General features: G+C 46.6%; 1 protein-coding gene across 2 annotated transcripts; it reads left to right on the top strand.

Moving 5' to 3' along the window:
• Nucleotides 1–32: 32 nt before the first annotated feature.
• On the top strand, nucleotides 33–21,101 carry CFAP263 (cilia and flagella associated protein 263). 2 transcript variants are annotated; one of them, XM_081963302.1, is made up of 10 exons: nucleotides 36–441; nucleotides 6,836–6,959; nucleotides 10,587–10,748; nucleotides 11,097–11,252; nucleotides 13,003–13,083; nucleotides 15,836–15,991; nucleotides 16,309–16,416; nucleotides 17,573–17,728; nucleotides 20,381–20,482; nucleotides 20,739–21,101. In XM_081963302.1, the coding sequence occupies exons 1-10, from the start codon at nucleotides 170–172 to the stop codon at nucleotides 20,745–20,747; spliced, it is 1,326 nt and encodes a 441-aa protein (XP_081819428.1). In that variant the 5' UTR covers nucleotides 36–169; the 3' UTR covers nucleotides 20,748–21,101. The 2 variants fall into 2 exon arrangements, with proteins under 2 accessions (XP_081819429.1, XP_081819428.1); XM_081963303.1 differs by lacking the exons at nucleotides 11,097–11,252; nucleotides 13,003–13,083 and having other exon boundaries at nucleotides 33–441.
• The last annotated feature ends 1,639 nt before the right edge of the window (nucleotides 21,102–22,740 follow it).

The raw sequence follows: 22,740 nt of genomic DNA, 5'->3' as shown, positions 1-22,740 counted from the left end.
ACGGGGCCGACGGGGCCGACGGGAGTCGTAGTCGGGGAGCCTCTCGCGCTCCTTCGCGCCGGGGCGGGCGAGTGGCTGTGGGGATCCGCCGGTTGGCAGCCCGGCCGCCGACGCCCGGCAGGAGAAGCGCTCCCGCGGCCCGTTCTCCGCGGACGAGAGCGGCGGCAGCATGGAGGCCCTCGGGGAGAAGGCGCCCTCGGTGGCGCGGCCCCTGCTGCGTCTGCCGGGCGCGGAGGGGCGTTTGGCGTCCAGCTGCGGGCCGGGGGATGCGGTTTGCTGGCCGGCCGCCATGAGCCGCGTCTCGGGCAGCGGCCTGGCGGACGAGGAGTCGGAGCGCGACAGCGTCCACACGGGCGAGTCGCACGAGGGGGCCGAGGAGCTGCAGGTGGAGCTGGCCCAGCTCTCGACCGAGCAGCTGGTGGCCCTGGTGGAGGAGAACAGGTGCGCCCGCCGCTGGCAGGGGAGGAAGGGGCGGCTCGGTCGGTCGGTCGGTGCCCGGACGCCGCCGAGAAAAGGGAGCGCGAGGCCGCCTTTGCAGCCCTCGAACTGGAGCTCGTTGGAGCCACGGCCGCTCCCTGCCCGAGCCCTCCGAGCCCCTTCGGGGGGGTGGGTGTTCTTGGGTGGGACGAGGGAGTCCCAGCAGCTCCTCCCTCAAGGTGTGAAGGCTACCCTGGCTGCCCTGCCACAGGCTCCTCTGCTGGGCAGCAGCCGTCTCAGGAGCCGGGGCGAGGGAAGAAGGAGCGTCAATCATAGGGTAGAAAGAGGGGAAGGTCAGGATCCAGCAAGAAAATGGTAAGAAAACGCCTGTCCACTCCAGATGAATTCAAATCACTGATTTGTTACTTCCCAGAGTTCTGAAGGAGCTGGCAGATGTTACCTCGGAACCATTGCACCATACATTTCAAGGATCCTGGAGAGTGGTGGGTTGCAGGAGGTACAGCCTGGTACGGGCGTACCAGAGTCTGCCTGGAGCACCGGATACCGTTCTGGTACAGTGCTCCAGAGGGCTCACCCACTCACCCGAGCTCCTTACCGGTCTTTTAAGTCTTTGGCGCTTCCACGCATGGTAGGTACAGCACCTGCACGATGCTCTGCTGAGCAGCTGGAGCATCATGGAGGCTTGCAGAGGTGCTAAGACGCATGCACGCGCTATGCACATGTGCATGTCCATGTGGATGCCGCCAGGCCCGGGATCCGGAACCCACCACTGATCCTGGAGCACCTGGGAATTACCTAAGGACTGGAAAAGAGCTGCTGGGGTTCCCATCGTCAAAAAAAAAACAAAAAAAAAACAGGAGGGGAAACAAATGCAAGAATCTATAAGACCTATCAGCCTGACATCAATACTTGGGAAGACGCTTGAAAACATAATCAAGCAACAGATCTGCAAATACCTAGAAAGAAGCAAGGTTATAACCAGTAGCCAATATGGGTTTGTCCAAAATAAATCATACCAAACAAATCTTAACACATTCTTTGACAAAATGACTACATTAGTGGACCAGCAAAATGCCATGGACGTAGTATACTTAGATTTCAGTAAGGCATTCGGCAAAGTAGAAAAATGTGGGATAGACAGTATCACCACCAGATGGATTTGTAACTGGCTGATAAACTGTACTCAACAAATAGTTCTTAATGGTACGACATCTACATGGAGGAAAGTAAGCAATGGGGTACCACAAGGTTCCAAATATCTTCACAAATGACTTAGATGAGGGAATAGAAGAGGAAGAGAGTGGGAACATGCAGTGTAAGAAGCGTGAGCTTGGAAAAGCTCAACTCAGTGAAATATGGAGCAACTGCCAATTAACATCTTAGGCATCAGCTGAAGTTGGCTGGGATCGAACAGTTAGAAGATCAAACTTGGGTACATGAAAAATGTTGAAAGAACATGACAGAGGATGATTTAGTTGCAGTGACCCAACAGATTGTTAAGAATTGACACTAACCTGATGACATATAATTACTCAACTTGGTATAGTTCAATAAGAAAGTCTCAGCAGAGGGGATGTATAGTCTGTTTAGGAGTTTATGGTGAGTAGCCCCATTTGAATGTTTCAAGTCCCACTTGGCCAGGAACAAAAAGAAAAGGCGAGAGAATGAAAAAAAGTTCTTTGAAATGTAACATCTTGCAGTGAAGATTAATCCATTTAAAAGACATTCACAGTAAACATTAGGGAGATGCACGTAAAGATTATCAATAGTTCTACATGGAACATTGGGACAAAGCAATACTGGGAGACAATCCCCAAAATGACAGAATGATCTCAGTTCGAATCCAAGGCAAACCATTCGATATCACAGCAGTCCAAGTCTATGCCCCAACCACTGGTGCTGAAGAGGATGGAATTGACCGGTTCTATGAAGCCCTACAGCTCCTTATAGAATTAACACCAAAAATGATGTTCTTATCATCATGGGGGATTGCAATGCTAAAGTAGGAAGCCAAAGGATAACCAGAATAACAGGCGAGTTTGGCCTTGGAGTACAAAAAAGCAGGGCACAGGGTGATAGAATTTTGTCAAGAGAATATGATGCAGCCAAAGATGGAGAAGCTCTATACCAGCGATGGCGAACCTTTTTTGGCTCACGTGCCACAAGTGGGGGGAGCGTAGGGGGATCGTGTGCAGGCGTGCCACACCCATAATGCAATGCGTGACCCCCCCAGTGCGCATGCGCGCACAACAGGCGTGACCCCCCCATTTTACATGCTTTTTTCACCCTCCCCAGGCTCCAGAGGCTTTATAGGAGCCTGGGGAGGGCGAAAAGAGCCTCCCCCGCCCCCCCGGAGGCCCTCCGGAGGCTTCAGGGACCGTCCGGAGGCTTCCCTGATGCCTTCGGAACGCTTAAAAGGACCCTCCGAGCAAACCGGAAGTGACTTCCGGTTTGCTCGGAGGGTCGTTTTAAGCATTCCGAAGGTTGCAGGGAAGCCTCTGGACGGTCCCTGCAGCCTCCGGGGGGGCGGGGAGGCTCTTTTCGCCGTCCCCAGGCTCCTATAAAGCCTCTGGAGCCTGGTGGGGGCGAAAAAATGGCTTTTAAAAACGGTGAACTCAGCTGGCCAGTGCGCGCATGCACGTTGCCCAGCTGACGGCAGCACCTCGCATGCCCTGACAAATGGCTCCGCGTGCCACCTGTGGCACGCGTGCCATATGTTCGCCATCACTGCTCTATACGATCAGTAAAAACAGGACCAGGAGCTGACTGTGGCTTAGATCATGAGCTTCTCGTTGCAAAATTTGGGCTTAAATTGCAAGTAGGGAAAGCACTGGCCACTCAGGTATGAACTAAATCATATCCCTGATGAATATACAGTAGAGGTGACAAATAGATTTAAGGAATTAGATCTGATAGAGTGCCTGCAGAACTATGGACAGAGGTTCCCAACATTGTACAAGAGGTAGAAACTAAAACCATCTGAAAGAAAAAGAAATGGAAGGAAGCAAAATGGCTGTCTGAGGAAGCTTTGCAAATAGCTGAGGAAAGAAGGGAAGCGAAAGGCAAGGGAGAAAGAGAAAGATACACCCAGTTGAATGTAGAATTCCAGAGAATAGGTAGAAGAGATAAGAATGCAGTCTTAAATGAACAAAGCAAAGAAATAGAAGAAAACAATAGAATAGGGAGGACCAGAGATCTCTGCAAGAAAACTGGAGATACGAAGGGAACGTTTCATGCAAAGGTGGGCATGATAAAGGACCCAAATGGCAGGGACCTAACAGAGGTAGAAGAGATTAAGAAGAGGTGGCAAAATTACACAGAACTATACAAGAACGAGCTTAACGTCCCTGATAACCACTGACCTCGAGTCAGACATCCTATAGAATGTGAAGTCAAATGGGCCTTAGAAAATCTGAGCAACAGCAAAGCCAGTGGAATTGACAGTGTTCCAGCTGAGCTATTCAAAATCTTAAAAGACGATGGAGTAAAAGTGCTGCACCCAATTTGCCAGCAAATTTGGAAAACTCAACAGTCGCCACAGGATTGGAAAAGGTCAGTCTACATTCCAATTCCAAAGAAGGGGAATGCCAAAGAATGTTCAAACTACCGCATCATTGCACACATTTCACATGCTAGTAAAGTTATGGTCAAAATCCTACAAGTTAGGCTCCAGCCGTATGTGGACCGAGAACTACCAGAAGTACAGGCAGGATTTCGAAGAGGCAGAGGAACTAGAGATCAAGTTGCCAACATACGCTGGATCATGGAGAAAGTTAGGGAGTTCCAGAAAAAGTTCTGCTCCATTGACTGTGCTAAAGCCTTTGATTGTGTGGATCACAACAAATTGTGGGAGGTTCTTTTTTTTTTTTTTTATTAAAAGAGTTTTGTACAAACAAATTTTCCCCCTTTTCACCCCCCCTCCATACAATATAAATCTCATACAAATGCTATACCCCCCCAACCCCCCCGCAAAAATTCACATTCAAATATTATACCAAATACTTTGCCCCCTCCCCTCCCCCCGTCTTAAAGTAAATTACTCGTAACCCCTCTCCTCCCAGCAAACACAATATAAATTTCTCTTAGATTAATAATAACACATTGATCCCATTTTCTAAGCTAATTTAACATCTATAACTCTTAATATAAATTTCTCCTAGAATAACAATGTTTCGTTAATCCCATCTTCTAATTTATTCATACATATATATTGCCCCGCCCTCCACCCTAACCCTCCCCCACCTCCCACACAAACCCACCCCCCTGACTTCCGCTGTATACCACTCTAACAATTCCAAACATCCCATATACTATTTACTCTGATCATCTATCGGTCTAAACATTCTTACCTAAAGGCTACATAATAACTCCTGGTCTGGTATTTATTCTGTATATAATCAATCCATTTTGCCCAATCCTGTGTATAATCCTCCTGTTTCTGAGCTTTTAAGAAAGCTGAAATTTTTGCCATTTCGGCGAACCCCGCCAAATTGTGGGAGGTTCTTAAAGAGATGGGAAGTACCAGACCTTCTTATTTATTTTTCGAGAAATCTATATGCAGGTCAAGAAGCAACAGTGAGAACTGGACATGTAACAACTGAGAGGTTCAAATTTAGGAAAGGAGTCCGCCATGGTTGTATACTGTTGCCCTGCCTATTTAACTTATATGCAGAGCACATCATGAGAAAGGCAGAGCTAGACGAATAAAAAATTGGAATTAAGATTGCCGGGAGAAATAACAACAACCTCAGATATGCAGATAATACCACTCTAATGGCAGAAAGTGAAGAGGAACTAAAGAACTAAGGAGGAAAGTGCAAAAGTTGGCTTGAAACTCAACATTAAGAAAACTAAGATCATGGCATCCGGCCCTCTCAATTCCTGGCAAATAGATGGGGAAGAAATGGAGGCAGTGACATATTTTATTTTCCTGGGCTCCAAGATCACCGCAGATGGGGACTGCAGCCAAGAAATTAAAAGAAACTTGCTCCTGGGGAGGAAAGCTAGACAGCATACTAAAAAGCAGAGACATCACCCTGCCAACAAAAGTGTGTACAGTCAAGGGTGTGGTTTTCCCAGTTGCAATGCATGGCTGTGAAAGCTGGACCATATGAAAGGCTGAGCACCAAAGAATGGAGGCCTTTGAACTCTGGTGCTGGAGAAGACTCCTGCATTGAGTCCCTTGGGCTGCAAGGTGATCCAACCGGTCAGTCCTAGAGGAGATCAACCTGACTGCTCTTTAGAAGGCCAGATCCTGAAGATGAAACTCAAATACTTTGGCCACCTAATGAGAAGGAAAAAGGACTCACTGGAGAGGGAATCTAATTCTGGGAAAGATTGAGGGCAAAAGAAGAAGGGGACGGCAGAGAATGAAGTGGCTGGATGGAGTCACTGAAGCAGTTGGTGTGAACTTAAATGGACTCCAGAGGATGGTAGAGAACAGGAAGGCCTGGAGGAGTGTTGTCCATGGGGTCGCAATGGGTCAGACTTCACAACCAACAACAACATTGGGACAGTTTTTTATATTATAGTCTGCTGCCTCCCATTGAAGCCAAGTTCTGTTCTGAAAACAATGCCCAACTTTCATACTGTGCTCCCAGAATCAAGGAATGATTGTTGTTATTTATTCAAATTGTATGGCTACCCACCTTACTTATGACTAATAATCCAATAAAAAGTGGTAAAAACCAATATAAAAACACGTAAATCCCTAACCATTTTAAAGACAGAAGATCTGATCAGCCACAGAATTCATTAGATCAAAAATTCAGCTCACCCAGCCCATTTTCAAGGAACCTTATGAGTTGCAACTCAATAAAATGAGAGGGGGCTGGTTAGATATTCAAAGCTCTAATTCTATGGGTGAGAAATAATTGCTTGAAGAGGAGAAAACGGGTGTGGGTTTGGGTGTGGGTAAAGCAGAATTCTCCAAGGTTTTTTTTTTCCTTTTCAGCTGAGTTGAGATAGATAGAAGGTACTGCTTGGTTTTGATTATGGAATATAGTCCTCGATTTATGGACCATTCATTTAAGAACTCTTCAAAGTTATAGTGCTGCTGAAAATAGTGGTGTCTGGTCTTCGCACTTACGACAGTCGCAGCAGCCCCGCAGTCATGTGGTCAGAATTTAGCTGCTTGACAACTAGCATATATTTAGAGAGGTTGCGGTGTCCCGGGGTCACGTAATCGCCAGTGGTGACCATTAGGCTGCTCCTAATCTGAAAGCTGGTCTGTCCGTGGTCTACAGGCCTAAAACCCTTAAAAGGGCTGAATTGAGGAAAGGAATTTGTCTTTCTCAGAATTTGTTCAAGTGCTCCTCCCTTTTTTTCTCATTTGTGACGTCTGGATGAGCCACGTCCCTATAAGTTCACTCATTGAGTTTTTTTTCTCTGTGTTCAGCCACACCAACGCCATGTTCAAAGTTGAAACAGAAATGTTTGAGAAATTTTTCACTAGATTGGAGCCAAAAGACATGGCAGGAGAAAGATACGGTTCATCGCTGGACTTGGGACAAGCACCGTATGTAAGCTATGTCATAATTTACAGTGCTGCCGTTTTAGTGATGGGATAGGTTTCCGATTGACTGAATTACACCACATGCTTACTGATTACTGAATGTATGTCTTTGTTGTCCAACACAAAAGGACACCAGTCACACATGTCTTAGGGTTTAAAACACTGTCGAAGTGAAAACTAAAGTAAATACATTGTTCAAATGCAACCATTAGGTTTTTACTAACCTGGTTTAGCTGATTTCTCATCTAACACTCGGGTACCCTTACCTTCCTTCTCTTTTACTCCTCCACACAGTTACCGTATTTATTCGAGTATAACGCGCACAATTTTGTACCAAAAAAAGGAATCAAAGTGTGGGTGCGCGTTATAAACGAGGGCTGGGCTGGGGTGGTGGGAAAAAAAACGTCCCCTCGTTGCCGCTTCATTTCTTCGCCTCGCTGGCAGCCGCAGCGAAAGGCAAAGGAAAAGAAACGTCCCCTCTTCATTTCTTCCCCTCGCTGCGAGGGGAATAAATGAGAAGAAATGAAGAGGGGACGTTTCTTTTCCTTTTCCTTTCGCTGGGACTGCCAGCGAGGGGAAGAAATGCAAAGCGAAAGGCAAAGGAAAAGAAACGTCCCCTCTTCATTTCTTCTCATTTATTCCCCTCGCTGGCAGTCCCAGAAAATTTTATACCGATTTTTAATCGAAAATTAGGGGGTGCGCATTATACACGTGTGCGCGTTATACTCGAATAAATACGGTAAATCTACTTTGCCAATTCCCCCTGAAATGCTATATTTTTATTGTTTTACTTGAGTTATTAAGATTTGCCTTATCTTAAATCTTTCCTCCAAAACTTTCACTCAAATACAATTTCTCCGTGGCAGTCAGAGTCTGCATTTCAGCAGTGCAATCCCAACCTGTTCATGGTAGCCTAAATTAGGAGCACCCTCCGCCCTGCCCCTGCAACTATGCAAATCATGAAATCTGTCCATCTCAGGTGATCAGGGTGGGTGGAGCGGGGTCAGAAGTCTGGTTTGGCTGCCCGGCACGAGCCAAAGGCCCAGGAGGAGCTCAGGAAAGGTCCCTCTGGCAATGCAGGTGAGACGGAGAGGGCCAGTTTCCCCTTATCTCATTGCTTTGCTTTAAAATGACTCTGGAGCACTTCTGAAAATGCTGTGCAACACATTGCTCTCCTCTTAAGCATTCCCCACCCCACACAGTCTAGTGATCGCTTTCGATGCTTGCTAGATTCAGGTTGCCATTCCTCCACAGCCTCAGGGTGGCATGTAGGGGTGTTGCCTTTTGGTTTTTTTTGGCCACAACAGCCCAGTGAAGTCAGGCTGAGAAATCGGGACTGTCAAAAGGCAGCTGAGAGTGGATTGAACTGAGGATTCCCCATCCCTTGCCCAACACTGTCAGTTCCTGGTGAGGTTCGGGTGGTTGCAGCCGTTTCCCACAGCAAGGATGGAGCCTGGATTAGATGAGTCCAGGCGGGGAGATTTATGAATCCTACTCAATTCCAAATGAGGTAATTCCTCCAACCTGGCCAGCTGCCTATGAGTAACATGGGTGAGAAATAGAACATCAGAGTCCCCTGAACATTTGATTAAATGGCTGCTAAGCACCCAACTCATGTTGAAGCCTGTAGCACTGGAGCAGAAGAACAGAAAGGAAAACATACAAGTGGGCTTGTGACAACATCATAACAGAATAACAGAGTTGGAAGGGACCTTGGAGGTCTTCTAGTCCACCCCGTGCTCAAACAGGAGACCTTATGCCATTCTAGACAAGTGGCTGTCCAGTCTTTTCTTAAAAGCCTGCAGTGATGGAGCATACGTACCTTCTGTTTGGAATAAAATAGCGCATGCATTCAAGCCAATTTGACCAATATTGTGCCATCAAGTTCTGATTATGTTCACATCCACCCAGTAATGTTTATTTGAATCAAATTCACAATGAAGTACTCAAAGGAATGGCTTAGAAGTTCACATTTGTATTTTGGATCTCCCCCTGGCTTTCTTTATAAAAGACCCTCCCTCCAAATAACTCATCTGACCAAAGATCATTGTGTTTCTCCCAAAATGCTTCTTTTTTGCAGGTGGATTTTCATTATTTCTAAGGGATGCATCAGCGATATTGTTGCTTAGGAAATCATCTTTTAATCTTAAGTATCAGCTTAATGTCCAGTATTCTATATTTTACCTAGACTTAGGGAAATAAAGTAGATTATCATGATCCTTTTCATTCTGAATTTAGACATGGAGACAACACCGGTCACCCAGATCTTTACAGAGAGGAAAAAAATAGTGATTTTTTTTGTTAATCTTGAACTCTCTATGGTTTTTGTTGTTGTTGGCTTTAAATTCTTGCTGGAGTGCTTGAGGACGCTCCCAGTTTATGATAGTTCTGCCTCTTCATTTCCCCAAAATAATACTGGAGAAATTCTGCTTAGTCATTTGGGAATTTTCCTCTGCTGTATTCAAGGTTATTTATTGTCTTACATCTTCTATTAATATAATATAAATATAAATATAAATTTATATATAAATATAAATGATCAATATTTAGCTACTTGGAAGGCTCATTCACAATTCTGGAACTAGTAGTAGACAGCCATATTTCTCCTTTATGATGAACTCAAAGTTGGGCATCTCCATGGCTAATGAATGTCTCCTGAATGTAAGGAAGTCGATGTGATTAACTCAGTGGTCTCAAAATGGAGGAGGCTGGATTTGGAAAAAATACCATTTATTGGCAATCGGAAGGAGCTGCTTTCTCCTTAAGGATCTGGAGGCTGTAGATCAGGGGTGTCAAACTCACATTGTCACGGCATCGTCATGTGACGTATCAGGATTCCCCCCCCCCTTTGCTAAACCGGGGGTGGGGGTGACCAGCCTGTGACACATCCAGCCCCTGGGCGCGGGAGTTTGACAGCCCTGCCCCAGATACATCTGTGGCTAGGAAGGCATTCTATTGGCTTCAGCTGAGAAAGCAATTGCGTCTCTGTCTGGAGGAGAAAACCCGCCTTTGGTGACTCATGGGTTGAACTTGGAAGCGGCTTCATGAAACAGCTGTGGAGACATTTGGGGAGTCACACGCATGCAGAACCTGGCACATGGGCTGATGTGCTCAAAAGCACATATGTACATAACAACATAGGGCTCAACCCATTAACTGGATTATCCTGTTCCCTTCCATCCTCAGCAAGATATATTTTAGGCGTTCCTGTAGATCAGTGTTTCTCAACCTTGATGACAAGTCCTGTGGCAGAGCTCTCTGGGGAATTCTGGGAGTTGAAGTCCATAGGACTTCAAGTCGCCAAGGTTGAGAAGCACCGCTGTAGATAAATTTAACAGCTGTGGTTAATTCTGATTCCTCCATGTTGGGCCCAGTGTAGAATATGCTGCTGCTGGAGTTTTTGAATGGGTTATTTTAATGGTTTCCATGTTTCCATTTGAAAATATTTTTCAAGTTTTATGGTGAGATGTTAAGTCATATTTGCACCCACCGTCTCTCAACAAATCTAAAACTTACCGTAATACTGAATCAGAAAAAGGAAATCTGAAAACTAGTTTGGCAAATTCTAAGATTAAAATGCCCAAAATCTGGCTTTTGCTGGAGGGTGACTCAGGACCGTGCCTTTGGATTGTAGCCGCGGGGCAGGCGCAAGTCGAAATCCCGAATCACAACGGATCGTGTGATATGCCTGACGGTGGAACAGAAATGTGACTTGGTGCAGCGGGAGTTGGAAGAGACCAAGGAAGATCTGCAGCTGATGAAGGAGAACTCAGAAAGGAACTTGCAGAATTACCTGGTAACATTTTCCTTAGAATGGCTGTTTGGGGTACGCTGCTGGGGAATTCTGGGAGTTGAAGTCCACAAATCTCAAAGTTGTCAAGGTTGAGAAACCCTGGACTGGACTGTATTTCCCAGTCTGTGTCACCAGGTCCAGGAAGTTGTACTTTACTATCTTGAGGGGGGGGGGGCAGTCTGTCACCCATCCCTGAGCTGTAACAAGGCAAGTATTCTTTGTGGCTGTGGCTGGTATGTAAGGGTGTCTGCTTTGCTTGGCTGGCTTGAGCTTCAAAGCCTCCTCCCCCACCCCCAGCAAATAAGTGAAATGTATTATGTATTTATTTCCAACATAATTTGAATTCTTCAGGCTATCCTAGAGGAAGCAGACATTCGCTTGGTTGAAATTAAGAGAGCTATGATGGAGTTTGACAAAGACATAGTCAAAACCATAACTAAGAAGAAAGGGAGCGTCATTGCCTCTGATAAAGTGCTGCGATATATGGAGGACCAGATCCGTTCTAGGGTCAGTAGAGAAAGTTGGCAGTTAATCGGTTATTCTCGTTTTATTCTTATAAATTATATTGACATTGGTGAATGTCTTTTTTGGCATTCTTACAGAGTTCCTGATCTTTGGCATGTGCCAAACAATGAAACACATTTAGATATCTGTAATTGTCATTGCCTTCAGAGAATTATTGAATTATTGTTCCTTTATTAGACCTTCCTCAAAAATAAATAATCTTTCACTTTATAAAGCTCCATAAAAATATGATTGCCATTTTGGAAATCCCCTGCCTACTTGATCCTCCATTATTGAATATATATTGAATATGTACTTATATATTACTTCACAGCCCTCTCTAAGCAGTTTACAGAGTCAACGGGCCGGTTTTTTTGCTCATTTTTGCCCCCTCCTCCCCCAGAGCACTCTGCAAGCCCCCGCAAGGCTATTCATGCCTTTTTTAAAAAAATGGGCCTGTTTTTGTGAAAAATGGGCCCATTTTTGCAAAAAACGGGCCATTTGGGGGAGGCTTGCAGAATGCAAATACTTTTTTTCCCCTTTCAGAAAGCTGTTTAGTTAGAGGGATTGATGAGAATTACATTGGTCAAGTGCTGTGCAGCAGAAGTTTTAGGTGCTATAGGTTGTCAACGATTTCTTTGTCCAGCCATGGATAAATACACCTGGAAACATCTACCTACCTACCTACCTACCTACTCTCACTCTCTCTCTCTCTCTCTCTCTCTCTCTCTCTCCCTACCTACTGTATTTCTCTCTCTCTCTCTCCCCCTCTATCCACTGTATTTCTCTCTATTTTTCTCTCTCTATCCCTCTACCTACCAACCTACCTACTCTCTCTCTGTCTCTCCCTACCTATCTACTGTATTTTTCTCTATATTTCTCTGTCTATATCCCTCTACCTACCTACCTACCTATCTACACACAGTCTCTCTCCCTACCTACCTACTGTATTTCTCTCTCTCCCCCTCTCTATCCCTCTATCTACCTACCTACTTTAAAAAAAATGCCTCTTCAAAACCTGGGTGCGTCTTATACTCTGAAAAATACGGGTAGTTCCCAAACTCAGAAATTATTGTGGTAGGTACTTTTTTATAGCAGAATTAAAAGGCAGATTTCCTTTGTCATATGTGATGGCTGAGATAAAGCAGTCCTGGCTTGTAAGTAAGATTCGTGTTCACCATGTTGAAAGCCACATGACTAGATATATTTATTTATATTTACTTCTTTAATTCAATTTACACCAGTGGTGGAGTCCTACCGGTTTGGACCGGTTCAGCTGAACCGGTAGTGGTTTAGCGGCCTGGGTCGCTGGAACCGGCAGTGACCCAGGCTCGCCATGCCCCCGAACCGGTTCTCCCGGCAGCGCCATAGGCACCACCATCTTATTTTTTGCTTCTGTTCATGCACAGAACAATTTTTATTGCACTGTGCATGCACGCACAGTGCGCATCATGCGTGCGCACACAGCGCGCCCATGAGCAACCCAGCAGTAGTGCCTCCCGGAAGCCACCCTGGTTTACAGGGCTGCCTAATTGAAACGTAACTCAATATAAAGTTTGTGTGACTTTATAGTCCTAAACTTCATGGATTACACAAACCCCAATCTGGGCAAATGGCTTTCTGCCTTACCAGGCTGTGGAAATCTCTCCCAGGTCCCTGATGCACCATGTGTGTCTTGATTGAATATGGGAGGGGAAGTGATCTTCCCAAAGGAAGAAGTCTGAAAAATTAGTCGGGTTGCTTTATTTTTCAGGATGTTATGAAGGAAAAAATCCATTTGAAAAATGATTCTCTAAAAGTTCAGAAGAAGAAGATGCAAATGCAGCTCAAGCAGGTACAGCCCCTTTGGCAGCCCATTCTTGACGATGCCAGCCAATGCACGCCTTTAATTTTTTATCTATAATGTAGAAACAATAAAAACCCTGAAGGACACAAAGCATTACGTACACAGTAGATGCTTTTAGAAATCGCACACAGAAAGCAAGCAGAGAAAGGAAAAAAGAGGAAGAAAACATTAGGAGGGGGGAATCCAACCAAAGAAGATGTATGCGTATTAAAATAAATACAATCCCATGATGGAATCGGGTAAGTTGGCGTTCTGGTTGTTTGACTTCAGAGGTGAACATTTTCCTTCCACCCAGAATTTCAGCTCTGGAGGGAGAATTTCTTTCACCCCAGAACTTAATTACGGCTTTAACTAGAGTTCCAGATTGATAAGATGAAGTTCTTCATAAATGGATAAATTCCAATTTGTGACATATAATTAGATATCACCCTAACATTTTAAATTCTTATTTTAAATTCTTTATTTTTATCAATAAGAATGTGAATTTTACAGAAAAACAGGTCAGCTTAAATCATAGGTATTAGAATCCCCTCAAAAATAACTCCCATCTATAAAGTTCCCATCTAGCCTGTCCCGTGTCCCACAAGCATGATAGGGAACCTTCTGATGAATTGGGTCCCATGTCCAGGCTGTCGCAGTACGAAGGAGGGCTACTAACTACCTCTTAAGAGCAGGGAGAGGGAGTGTCCTCTACTTTCCCCCACAGCACATTGTCAGCCCTTTGAGGTAGGCCAGATTAGGAAACCAAAGTCATGAATACGAAAGCTATCATCTTGCAGAGACATCCTGGGGTGTGCCTCCCTTCCCTCCCGTTGTCTTCCTGAGAACTAGGGAGGGCCCAGCCTGAGATGCTTTCTCAAACTGCATTTCTGGTCCAGACTCAAGTTTCTTCCATCCGGCCGGTGTTTCCTCCGGCTCTCAAGGTCATCTCCACCGCCCCTCCCATTCTGAGCCCCCAATGGGAAGCAACCTCTGCCCACCTTCCCTGTTGCCCTTCAGAAAGGGGGCTTTCCCCCTTGTGCTGGTGCACGAAGGCTCTGCAACCCGCCTCTGTGAGGCAATCCCTCCCTGTGTGTTGCAAGAGGAGCGCCCCTTCCTTGCCATCCCTGGTGACCCTCTGGCTCTGGGCTGCAGGACAGCTGAAGCCCTGGTCATTTTCTTCTTCCAAGGGTTCCTGCCGATTGGGCTGAAGTGGAGAGGAAAACAAGGGAGCTCTTTCCGTTGAAATCCTGTGTCCTCAAAGGCCCCCTCCCCACAAAAGAATGGTGGCTTTTCCCCCACTGTGGCAAGAAGCTAGCAATCCAAGTCAGGGCAAGTGCTGTTCAGATGCCCCCCTGTCCAGCCCCTTCCCCCGTCCCTCCATGGCTCAGAGCAACTGAGATGGAAAAGGCTTGGATGCTCACCTGGGCATCCGGCTGTAGGGCAGGAAAGGTCTCACTTGAAAAGGGCAAAAATCTAGTGGGTTTGTGTGGGAGGTGGGGGAGGGTTAGGGTGGAGGGCGGGGCATTATATTTGTATGAATAAATTAGAAGATGGGATTAATGAAACAATGTTATTTTAGGAGAAATTTATATTAAGAGTTATATATGTTAAATTAGCTTAGAAGATGGGATTAATGTGCTATTATTAATCTAAGAGAAATTTATATTGTGTTTGTTGGGAGGAGAGGGGATGCAATATGAGTAATTTACTTTAAGATGGGGGGAGGGGAGGGGGCAAAGTATATGGTATAATATTTGAATGTGAATTTTTGCGGGGGGGTTGGGGGGGTATAGCATTTGTATGAGATTTACATTGTATGGCGGGTGTGTGTGTGTGTGAAAAGGGGGAAAATCTGTTTGTACAAAACTCTTTTAATAAAAAAAAAGAAAAGAAAAGGGCAAAAATCTCGACATTCTTCCAGACACAAGTTAGAGTACTCCTATCCCAAAGGGCCTATTCTGCTATGCTCAGTTTAAGCAATATTCTTCAGTGACCTATTGAAATAAATGTAGGTTTAACTTTTTTAATGGGGGTGATTCCAAGGTAGTTTTTAATGAAGATTCAGACTTCAGCTCTCACCCAAATCCTCCAACTGTATCTTGCAGCCTTTGTTGTTGGAAAAACAACGGATTTGTGGCTAAAACTGCAGAGGTATCTGAGAGGTCAGACAATAACTTTCTAATTATGCCAATAATGCTTTTTGAAACAAATTGCAAACAGAAGTAAAACCTTCTACGATTTTGTTTAGTCCAGTAGGATCGGGGTGAAATTCAGCAGGTTCTGACAGGTTCTGGAGAACCGGTAGCGGACATTTTGAGTAGTGCTGTGAACTGACAAATACCATCTCTGGCTGGTGCCAGAGTGGGGTGAAAATGGACAGTTGCGTTAACCTGGCCCTAACCTCAGTTGGTGCAGGACAGATGAGCAACGTCTTTGCATCACGTGTTTGGGTCTGCACTGTAAAGCTGTGCTGTCACTCAGCGCACTTTCCGCCCACCTTCTTGTTTACCCCACTCCAGAGATTTCCTTGCTTTTCTCAGTCCAGGCAGCCAGAGCTTTTCAGCCCCTTCTGGCAGTTGAGACCGCTCTGTGTTTGTCTGGATGTGGCTTTGCTGCAGTGAAGCATGAATGAAAGAAGGATCCAGCAAAAGGTCAGGTCCCAGGGCTGCCCCAGCTTCCTCCAGCCTGGTCAGGCTGGGCTGTCTCTGAAATGCTTCCAATGGGAACCTGTCTATTAAAATTTGTGGCTGATTTGCAGAAGGAGGAGCTGGGAGAGGCGCTGCACGAGGTCGATTTCCAGCAGCTCAAGATTGAGAATGCTCAGTTCCTAGAGAAAATAGATGAACGAAACCAAGATTTGCTGCAGCTGAAACTGACTGTTGGCAACACCCTGCAGATCCTCAACTTCTACAAAGTAAGACAATTGAGTCATCCCGACTTCATGCGCCCCATCCCTGCATCACATATGGACCCTCGTCGCTCGGCCACAAGAGAACCTCGGCTCTCCCGCTCAGTCTCTGGGGGAGATCAGTGTAGGATAGGCGACCACTAAGGGTGTTCCTGAGAACTACTAAAGAGGAAACGGGAAACCTGAAAAGCTGCCCTCCCTCCCCAAACAACCAGAGTCCATCCCGTATTTTGGCTGCCTTGGGAGGTTTTGTCCAACCGAGGTACGTTCACATGTCTGCACTTTGACAATGATGCCACCCTCTGGGTCGTCTTCTATTTTAGAGGAAGCTGCACTATGCAACGGCCATGGCCACCTACCTGGTGAGAGACATTGCACAGAGAAAGGAGTCCCTGGAGAAAATTGCGCGTGAGGCCGTCCTTGTGGAAGAGGTAGGGGGAAGAGGGGGGCTCCAGCGGGGGCCAGGAAGAGAAAGATCTCCTGCTGGTTTACTCCAGGTCGCCTCCAGGGGACATTTAGAGCCACCTGACTATCCAACCTTTACCGTGGTTTTACTTTTCCCCCTCTCGCTTTAACTGCTGCCATTGATTCGTCAGGTACCTCAGTCCGTGTGGATCAACTTGTAGACCAATCCAGGCCCTAAAATTAAAACAAACAAGCCAAAGGTTCATTATGTGCTAAAACCTGGGCAGGAAATGAAAAGAGTCATCCTTGGACTGACTGGCTTCGCCATCTTTGATGCTTCAGGGTGGGAATAAAATGTTAAAAACTGTAGAGGGCAAATTTGGATAATGAAAAAGGAGATCTCCTTTGGTTAAAGAGAGACGGTGCCTGTTGAGCCACAGAAGCCGTGGCTTTCCCTGCTCGGAAGACAGAGCAGTTTACTGACTCCTGGGGAACCTCTGCTCCCTTCCTGGATTGCCATTCTCTGCCTCTTCAGCTGATTTCCTTCTGGTTTAGACGATGCAAGGAAAATGGCCCCAAAGCCAGTTGCCACCTGGGAGCCCTGGAGCACTGTGGGACTTGGGGTAGCCCATTCCGTCCCTGGAGAGAACTCGGCTGCCCCCGCCCACAAGCGGCCTTGAGGGCTTGGCTTCTCTTGCTCGGTTGCTCGCCTGAGCCAGCCTGAGCACAACCATGAGGGGTGAACATCCATCTCCTCCTTTCCTGTCCTGGGGCAGCTGCTCCAGTTTTTTCAGGGGGGTGGGGCAGGAGTTACTGGACTTGCAAGAACAGAGGCCACCTGGAGCAGGCCAGCTGTTTTCAGTCCTTGTTCCCAGCATTTCTGTGACGGCAGGCGGGAAGACGGGTGGACTTTTTCAGACTGCTCTGCAGAGAATTATGGTGACCGTGTAGGAATTCCCTGACCACCAACCGTAGATTTTCCTAGGAACCCATGAATGTCATTTCTTCAAAGAAGCAGGAAGGGGCTCAGTATTTAAGGAAGCAATAGGATGGGGGCGGATGGGTTTTAATCCTTTTTATACGGGTAAAGATCCTGAGTCCCAGCTAATGTGGATCCAGTGGTGGGCAAAAGGTCAGGGCCAAGATCAGAATCCCTCCCAGGGTGCTTTGTCTCTTTCACAGGAACGGGTAAAGGCTGAGACCCTGAACAAAAAACTACGGCGACAACTGGCAGAATACAAAGTTCCTCCCGTTCTCAACTACGTTCACGAGAAGGTGGCTGTTCACGACCTAGAAAACAGCCTCAGGATCTGGGAGAGGAAGGTGGAAATTGTAGAGGTGGGCTGTGACCTTTTACGATGCTTTTGGATGGAAGCACATTTGATACATAGGAACACAACCTAGTGGATGTGCCACAAGACATTTTGGGGCACCCGGTTGAAGAAAACCAACCATCATTGTAGAGAATTCCTAAAGATCATGGGGAAATCACGTCAATAAATGTGCTTAAGCTTCTGTTGTTACGAAGGACCGCCTTTCCTTGTTGGTAACCATGAGCAGCAGCTTGTTTGTCACTGTTTGTAGAGCAACCTTTGTTTTAAACTTTCCAAGCATTAGAAGAGGTCAGTAACAAAGTAAGCGTAGGTAAGTTCTGACCATGGTGTTTGTTTGCGTTCATGTGGAAGGTGGACATGGCTGATTTTCTGGTTACTTTGAATGGACATCCTGCTACAAATCCTCCAACATTGACAGATGCAAGAAAGAAAGCGACTTGGAATGAGAGTTGCGAAATTAGGTGCTCAGGTGCTTGAGATCTAAAAGAGAAATAAAAATGAGGACAAGATAGTATTTAATCTTCTGTAAGAACCTATTAACATTTCTCCATGAGAAGGACCTCCACCAGGTTCTTGGGCCATCCTCCTTGTTGCTTCTGCTCTGCGTGCCACTTGTGCCACAAAGAATCCCATTGTTCTGGCCCAACTCCCCAAACACGACATACCCTCTGAAGTGAACTCAAAGATTTCTTTATTAGGAGTCCCAGCAAAAAGTTTCTTTCTCACTGCAGGCTAACAATTCTGTCTGTCCGGAAGATGAATAGTTGTCTACCACATCTATTGATCTCTGCCTCCTGCCTTTTATCCCCAGAGCTAGGGTGGGGCTTCGCTAGCAGTGGTGGCTCTTCCTTCCCAAGGATCGGCCCACCGATTTCCACTGCTCTCCTCTCCTCTGCCTTCTGTGCATCTGCACATCAGGCACTGGACCCAGCTGTTCCTCCTCTTCCTCATCAGCCGCCTCCAGACCTGGGGGCTGTTGACCCTCCATCTGAGAGCTGATGGACGGTCCGGGATCTGCCTCTGTCTCTCTCTCTCTCTTTGCCAGCTCCATTCCCCCTTTGGAGCTCTGAGGTTGCTTTGATGCTGACCCCTGACTCCCATGCCGCCGCCTCCTCCTCCTCTGATTCGGCTGCTGGAGGGGCCGGTGGCTGACAGGCCACAACAGCCGTGACAGGGAGACTGCTGTGCATTGCTGATAGGGGAGAGAGGGTGCCCACCTTGCAGAGGGTTCCTTGGGCCACACCTGGAGCCTACATCATGATGTGCTTCCCTGGGGTTGAATGGTTTCCCTGCTTACTTGACCTTACTTTACTTTTGGGACATTTTTGTAATGAAGTAGAAAGTTGGCATTGTGGTTGTTGTTATTATTATTGATTTAATCTTCAATTCGATTTACATTTGGGACTTAAGAGTTCAAGCCCAAACCAAGGACCCAGAGCTGTTAAAGTAACATCTGAGTTTATAGGCAGTTCCGAGTAAGCCGTTTTTTTGCAAAGGCAGGATATTCATCTTCAGAATTTCCATGTATCCAGGCAGCCCTTTAAGGCATGGGTGTCCAAACTTGGGAACTTTAAGACTTGTGGACTTCAACTCCCAGCTATGCTGGCTGGGGAATTCTGGGAGTTGAAGTCCACAAGTCTTAAAGTTCCCAAGTTTGGACACCCCTGCTTTAAGGGATGTTGCGCCAAAGGCTCCTATGACAATTGATACCACCATTTGTTTCTTCCTCCACAATCGATCAACTTCAATTTGCAGATCGCAGTGTTTGGTTATTTTTTCTAGTTGTTTCTCTTCAATTTGTGCATCACCTGGTATTGCAATGAACCAGACTTCTTTCTTCCTCCTCCTCTTCTTCTTCTTCTTCTTCTTCTTCTTCTTCTTCTTCTTCTTCTTCTTCTTCTTCTTCTTCTTCTTCTTCCTCCTCCTCCTCCTCCTCCTCCTCCTCCTCCTCCTCCTCCTCCTCCTCCTTCTTCTTCTGTTAATGTTGTAGTGGTGGTAGTAGTGATAGTGAAACTGGCTCAAAGTCGCTCAGCTGGCTTTCATGAGTAAGGCAGGGCTAGAATTCATGGTCCTCTGGTTTCAAGGCCAGCACCTTCACCACTACAAGTAGCCCCTTGAATAACAACCGTAATGGAGTCTGCTGTAACTCAGAATGGTTACTAAATGACTGGTCATTAAGTGAGGACTACTGTACACCAAACTAGCATGCAACAAAGGAGAGGGCCAACCTGCAGGATCATCTCTCTTCCCAAGTATTTCTCTAGACTCCAACTCTTCCCCCCCCCCCCCCCACACAGCTTTTTCAGACAATAAAAATGGCGGGCACTGTAACTTGTGCTTTGTTTGGAAATCGCCCCATGGCTGGGGAAGAATGAAAGGGTATCTGCGATATTCGGCCATGGGAGAGGCAGAATAAGTGGCATTCTGGTAAATTGTTTTAGTGGTTCTCTGCTAGCCATTTTGTGAGAACATCCGGAGTGTGTTGTGCAAATCTCAACTATGCATGTTGACTCCCCCCACGCCCCCACCCCGAAGTGGAGGTTCCTGGGGGAGGGGTGGGCTCTTCCCTTCCTCGAGGCCAGAGGAGGCCTCCATCGGCTGGAAGGGCCGTGAGGAGGAGAGACCACCCATCCACACCTTCTTTCCTCTCTCGCAGATGGCCTTGAAAAGCTACCGCAATGTTTGGCACAAGGCGAAGATGGCCAGTCACCAGCTGCAGGCGCTTCTGCCCGAACAGGAGAGACTCAAAGCAACAGAGGTGGGGAAGGGGACCCTCGCCTGGCCTTTGATGGGGGGGGAGGGAAACCAGGAGCCCCTCAGCACAGCGGGGGCTTCTGTGGCCTTCCATTACCTCTCTTGGGTGCCTGCTGTCTGTAGGATGCCCCCTCCCCCATTTCTCTTTCTAGTCTGACTTTGGGCCCTCCCCCCCCATAGTTTCTTTCCTTTCAAGAAAGGGCTTGGCAGTAGAGCTGCACAGCTGAGCTAAAGTCACACCCAGCTTCTTTTCTCCGCAGGGCCTCTAGAGAAATAAGGAAAAGGAGGACAGGAGGAAACTCGCAAGCCACCTGCTGCGCCCATCGCCCCATCGTCCTGATGCAGACCTTCCTCCTGATGACCCTCCCCCCCCCCCGGCCAGAGCAAGACAGGTTTTGGATAGGCACAAAGCCCCTGGAGGTCACCAAGAGGGAGGCTTTCTCCATGCTGCATCAGACCTCAAGGCTTCTGTTTCTACCTCTGCAGACTGGCTTTTAAAGTCTGTTGGTAAACTGATCTGTTTGAAGCTATGAATAGATCACGACAGACCTGCTTGACTGCAGAGCTATGAAGTTTATTCAAATCACTCAACAATATGAGAATGAATAAAAGGAGTGGTAATACATCTAGATTCCCTGTGTGCTGGGCTAAAATTGAGCATTTTGGGAAGTGGGGAGAGGGGTCTGAAACCTTCTGTCAAGCCGCCTCCCTCAGCAACCAAGAAAGAAACCACTTAACTCCATTTTGCAGAATTAAGAGCCCTTTTACTGGTTATGAAAAGATAGCAGCTAAGCAAAGCAAGATCTGAGGCAAAAATGCACGAAATCATACATATCAATACGTGACCAACCCCCTCCCCCTGGTAACCCTCATCCCAGTGTCCAATCTGCAAATCCCTTAGGTGTCATGTGAGTTCCATCTTCAAGGAGCATCATCAGGTTGGTATGCAGGACGGTTGGCCTTGACCAACACCAAGCACTGATCTCCAGCATGCGCAGTAGACGGTGAGACCAAAACTCCCTTTTTATAATCTCTCCTGTACTTAAACTTCCTCTCCCAAATACCAGCCCCCCCTCCCCTCCCCATTTCAATGGCAGCCAAAAGCAAATAACAAAACAGAGGCTGACATCCGGCCCTACTTCAGAAAAAGAAGTCATCCCTGCAAGAAAATAAAACAATAGAAAAGACAACATAAGATATCTACATTTCAAATGTGATTAAGGCTTATCTGGGTACTTGGCGTAGAACTTCTGTAAGAGTCTAGGAGCTCTAACATCAGATTTATCAACCCATTCAGCCTGGGAGGGGCGGGGGGAAATGCTTCCAGGATACTAGATATTGAATTCGATTCCTATGCTTCCTGGAGTCCAAGATTTCCTTAACCTCAAAGTGTTGCTCTCCCTCAATAAGAAAAGGGGCAGGGGTTGCAGGTAGGGGCGCACGAAAAGAAGAAGTGTGCTCAGGTTTCAACAGGCTTAGATGGAACACAGGATAAATCCGCTTAAGATGCTTTGGTAACTCCAATCGTACAGAAACAGGATTAATGATTTTCACAATAGGGAAAGGACCAACATACTTTGGCCCCAGTTTCTTTGATTTCTGGGTGGTTTGTAGAAACTTGGTGGACAAAAACACTCGATCTCCTACTTTGTACTCCCTTTGCTTCACCCTCTTTTTGTCAGCCTGTTTCTTATGTGCCCGGTGAGCAGCCTCCAACGCCTTGTGGGTCATGGGCCAAATTTGGCGAAGCTGGTCACTCCATTTGGAGAGGGACAAAATTTGCGGTTTTTCTCGAGGCAACTCAGGAATTGGTACAAAGTCCTGTCCAAACACAACTCTAAAAGGGGTCAAGCCAGTACTGCTGTGCACAGAGTTGTTGTATGCCACCTCAGCATGTGGTAACAGTTCAGCCCAGTTATCTTGCTGATAATTGATGAAACACCGGAGGTACTGTTCCAAAACAGAATTAGTCCGTTCACAAGCCCCATTAGTCTGAGGATGGTGGGTGGAGCTTAGCCCCTGGGCGGAGCCAAGTAGCTTCAGAAACTCCTTTCAGAAGAGGGAGGTGAACTGGACCCCCCCTATCCGAAATTATGCATTCAGGTACTCCATGTAACTGGTATACATGTGAAATGAACAACTTAGCTAACGACGTAGCTGATGGGATTTTGGAACAAGGTACAAAATGAACTTGTTTGGAAAACAGGTCATGGTATTTCCTAGACACTCTGGCAATTTGACAATGAAGTCCATCGATATCTC

The sequence above is a fragment of the Natrix helvetica genome (assembly GCF_964273705.1).
Source record: "Natrix helvetica genome assembly, chromosome: 10".
Taxonomy (NCBI): Eukaryota; Metazoa; Chordata; class Lepidosauria; order Squamata; family Natricidae; genus Natrix; species Natrix helvetica.
The sequence above is the reverse complement of the archived record's forward strand: the minus strand, read 5'-3'. Positions and strand labels throughout refer to the sequence as shown.

Excerpts from the sequence above, each read along its gene's own strand:
- CFAP263 (XM_081963302.1), top strand. The coding sequence starts at position 170 with ATGGAGGCCCTCGGGGAGAAGGCGCCCTCGGTGGCGCGGCCCCTGCTG. Across the intron at positions 15,992-16,308 it reads AGATCCTCAACTTCTACAAA|AGGAAGCTGCACTATGCAAC; the intron begins GTAAGACAATTG and ends CTTCTATTTTAG. Across the intron at positions 16,417-17,572 it reads AGGCCGTCCTTGTGGAAGAG|GAACGGGTAAAGGCTGAGAC; the intron begins GTAGGGGGAAGA and ends TCTCTTTCACAG.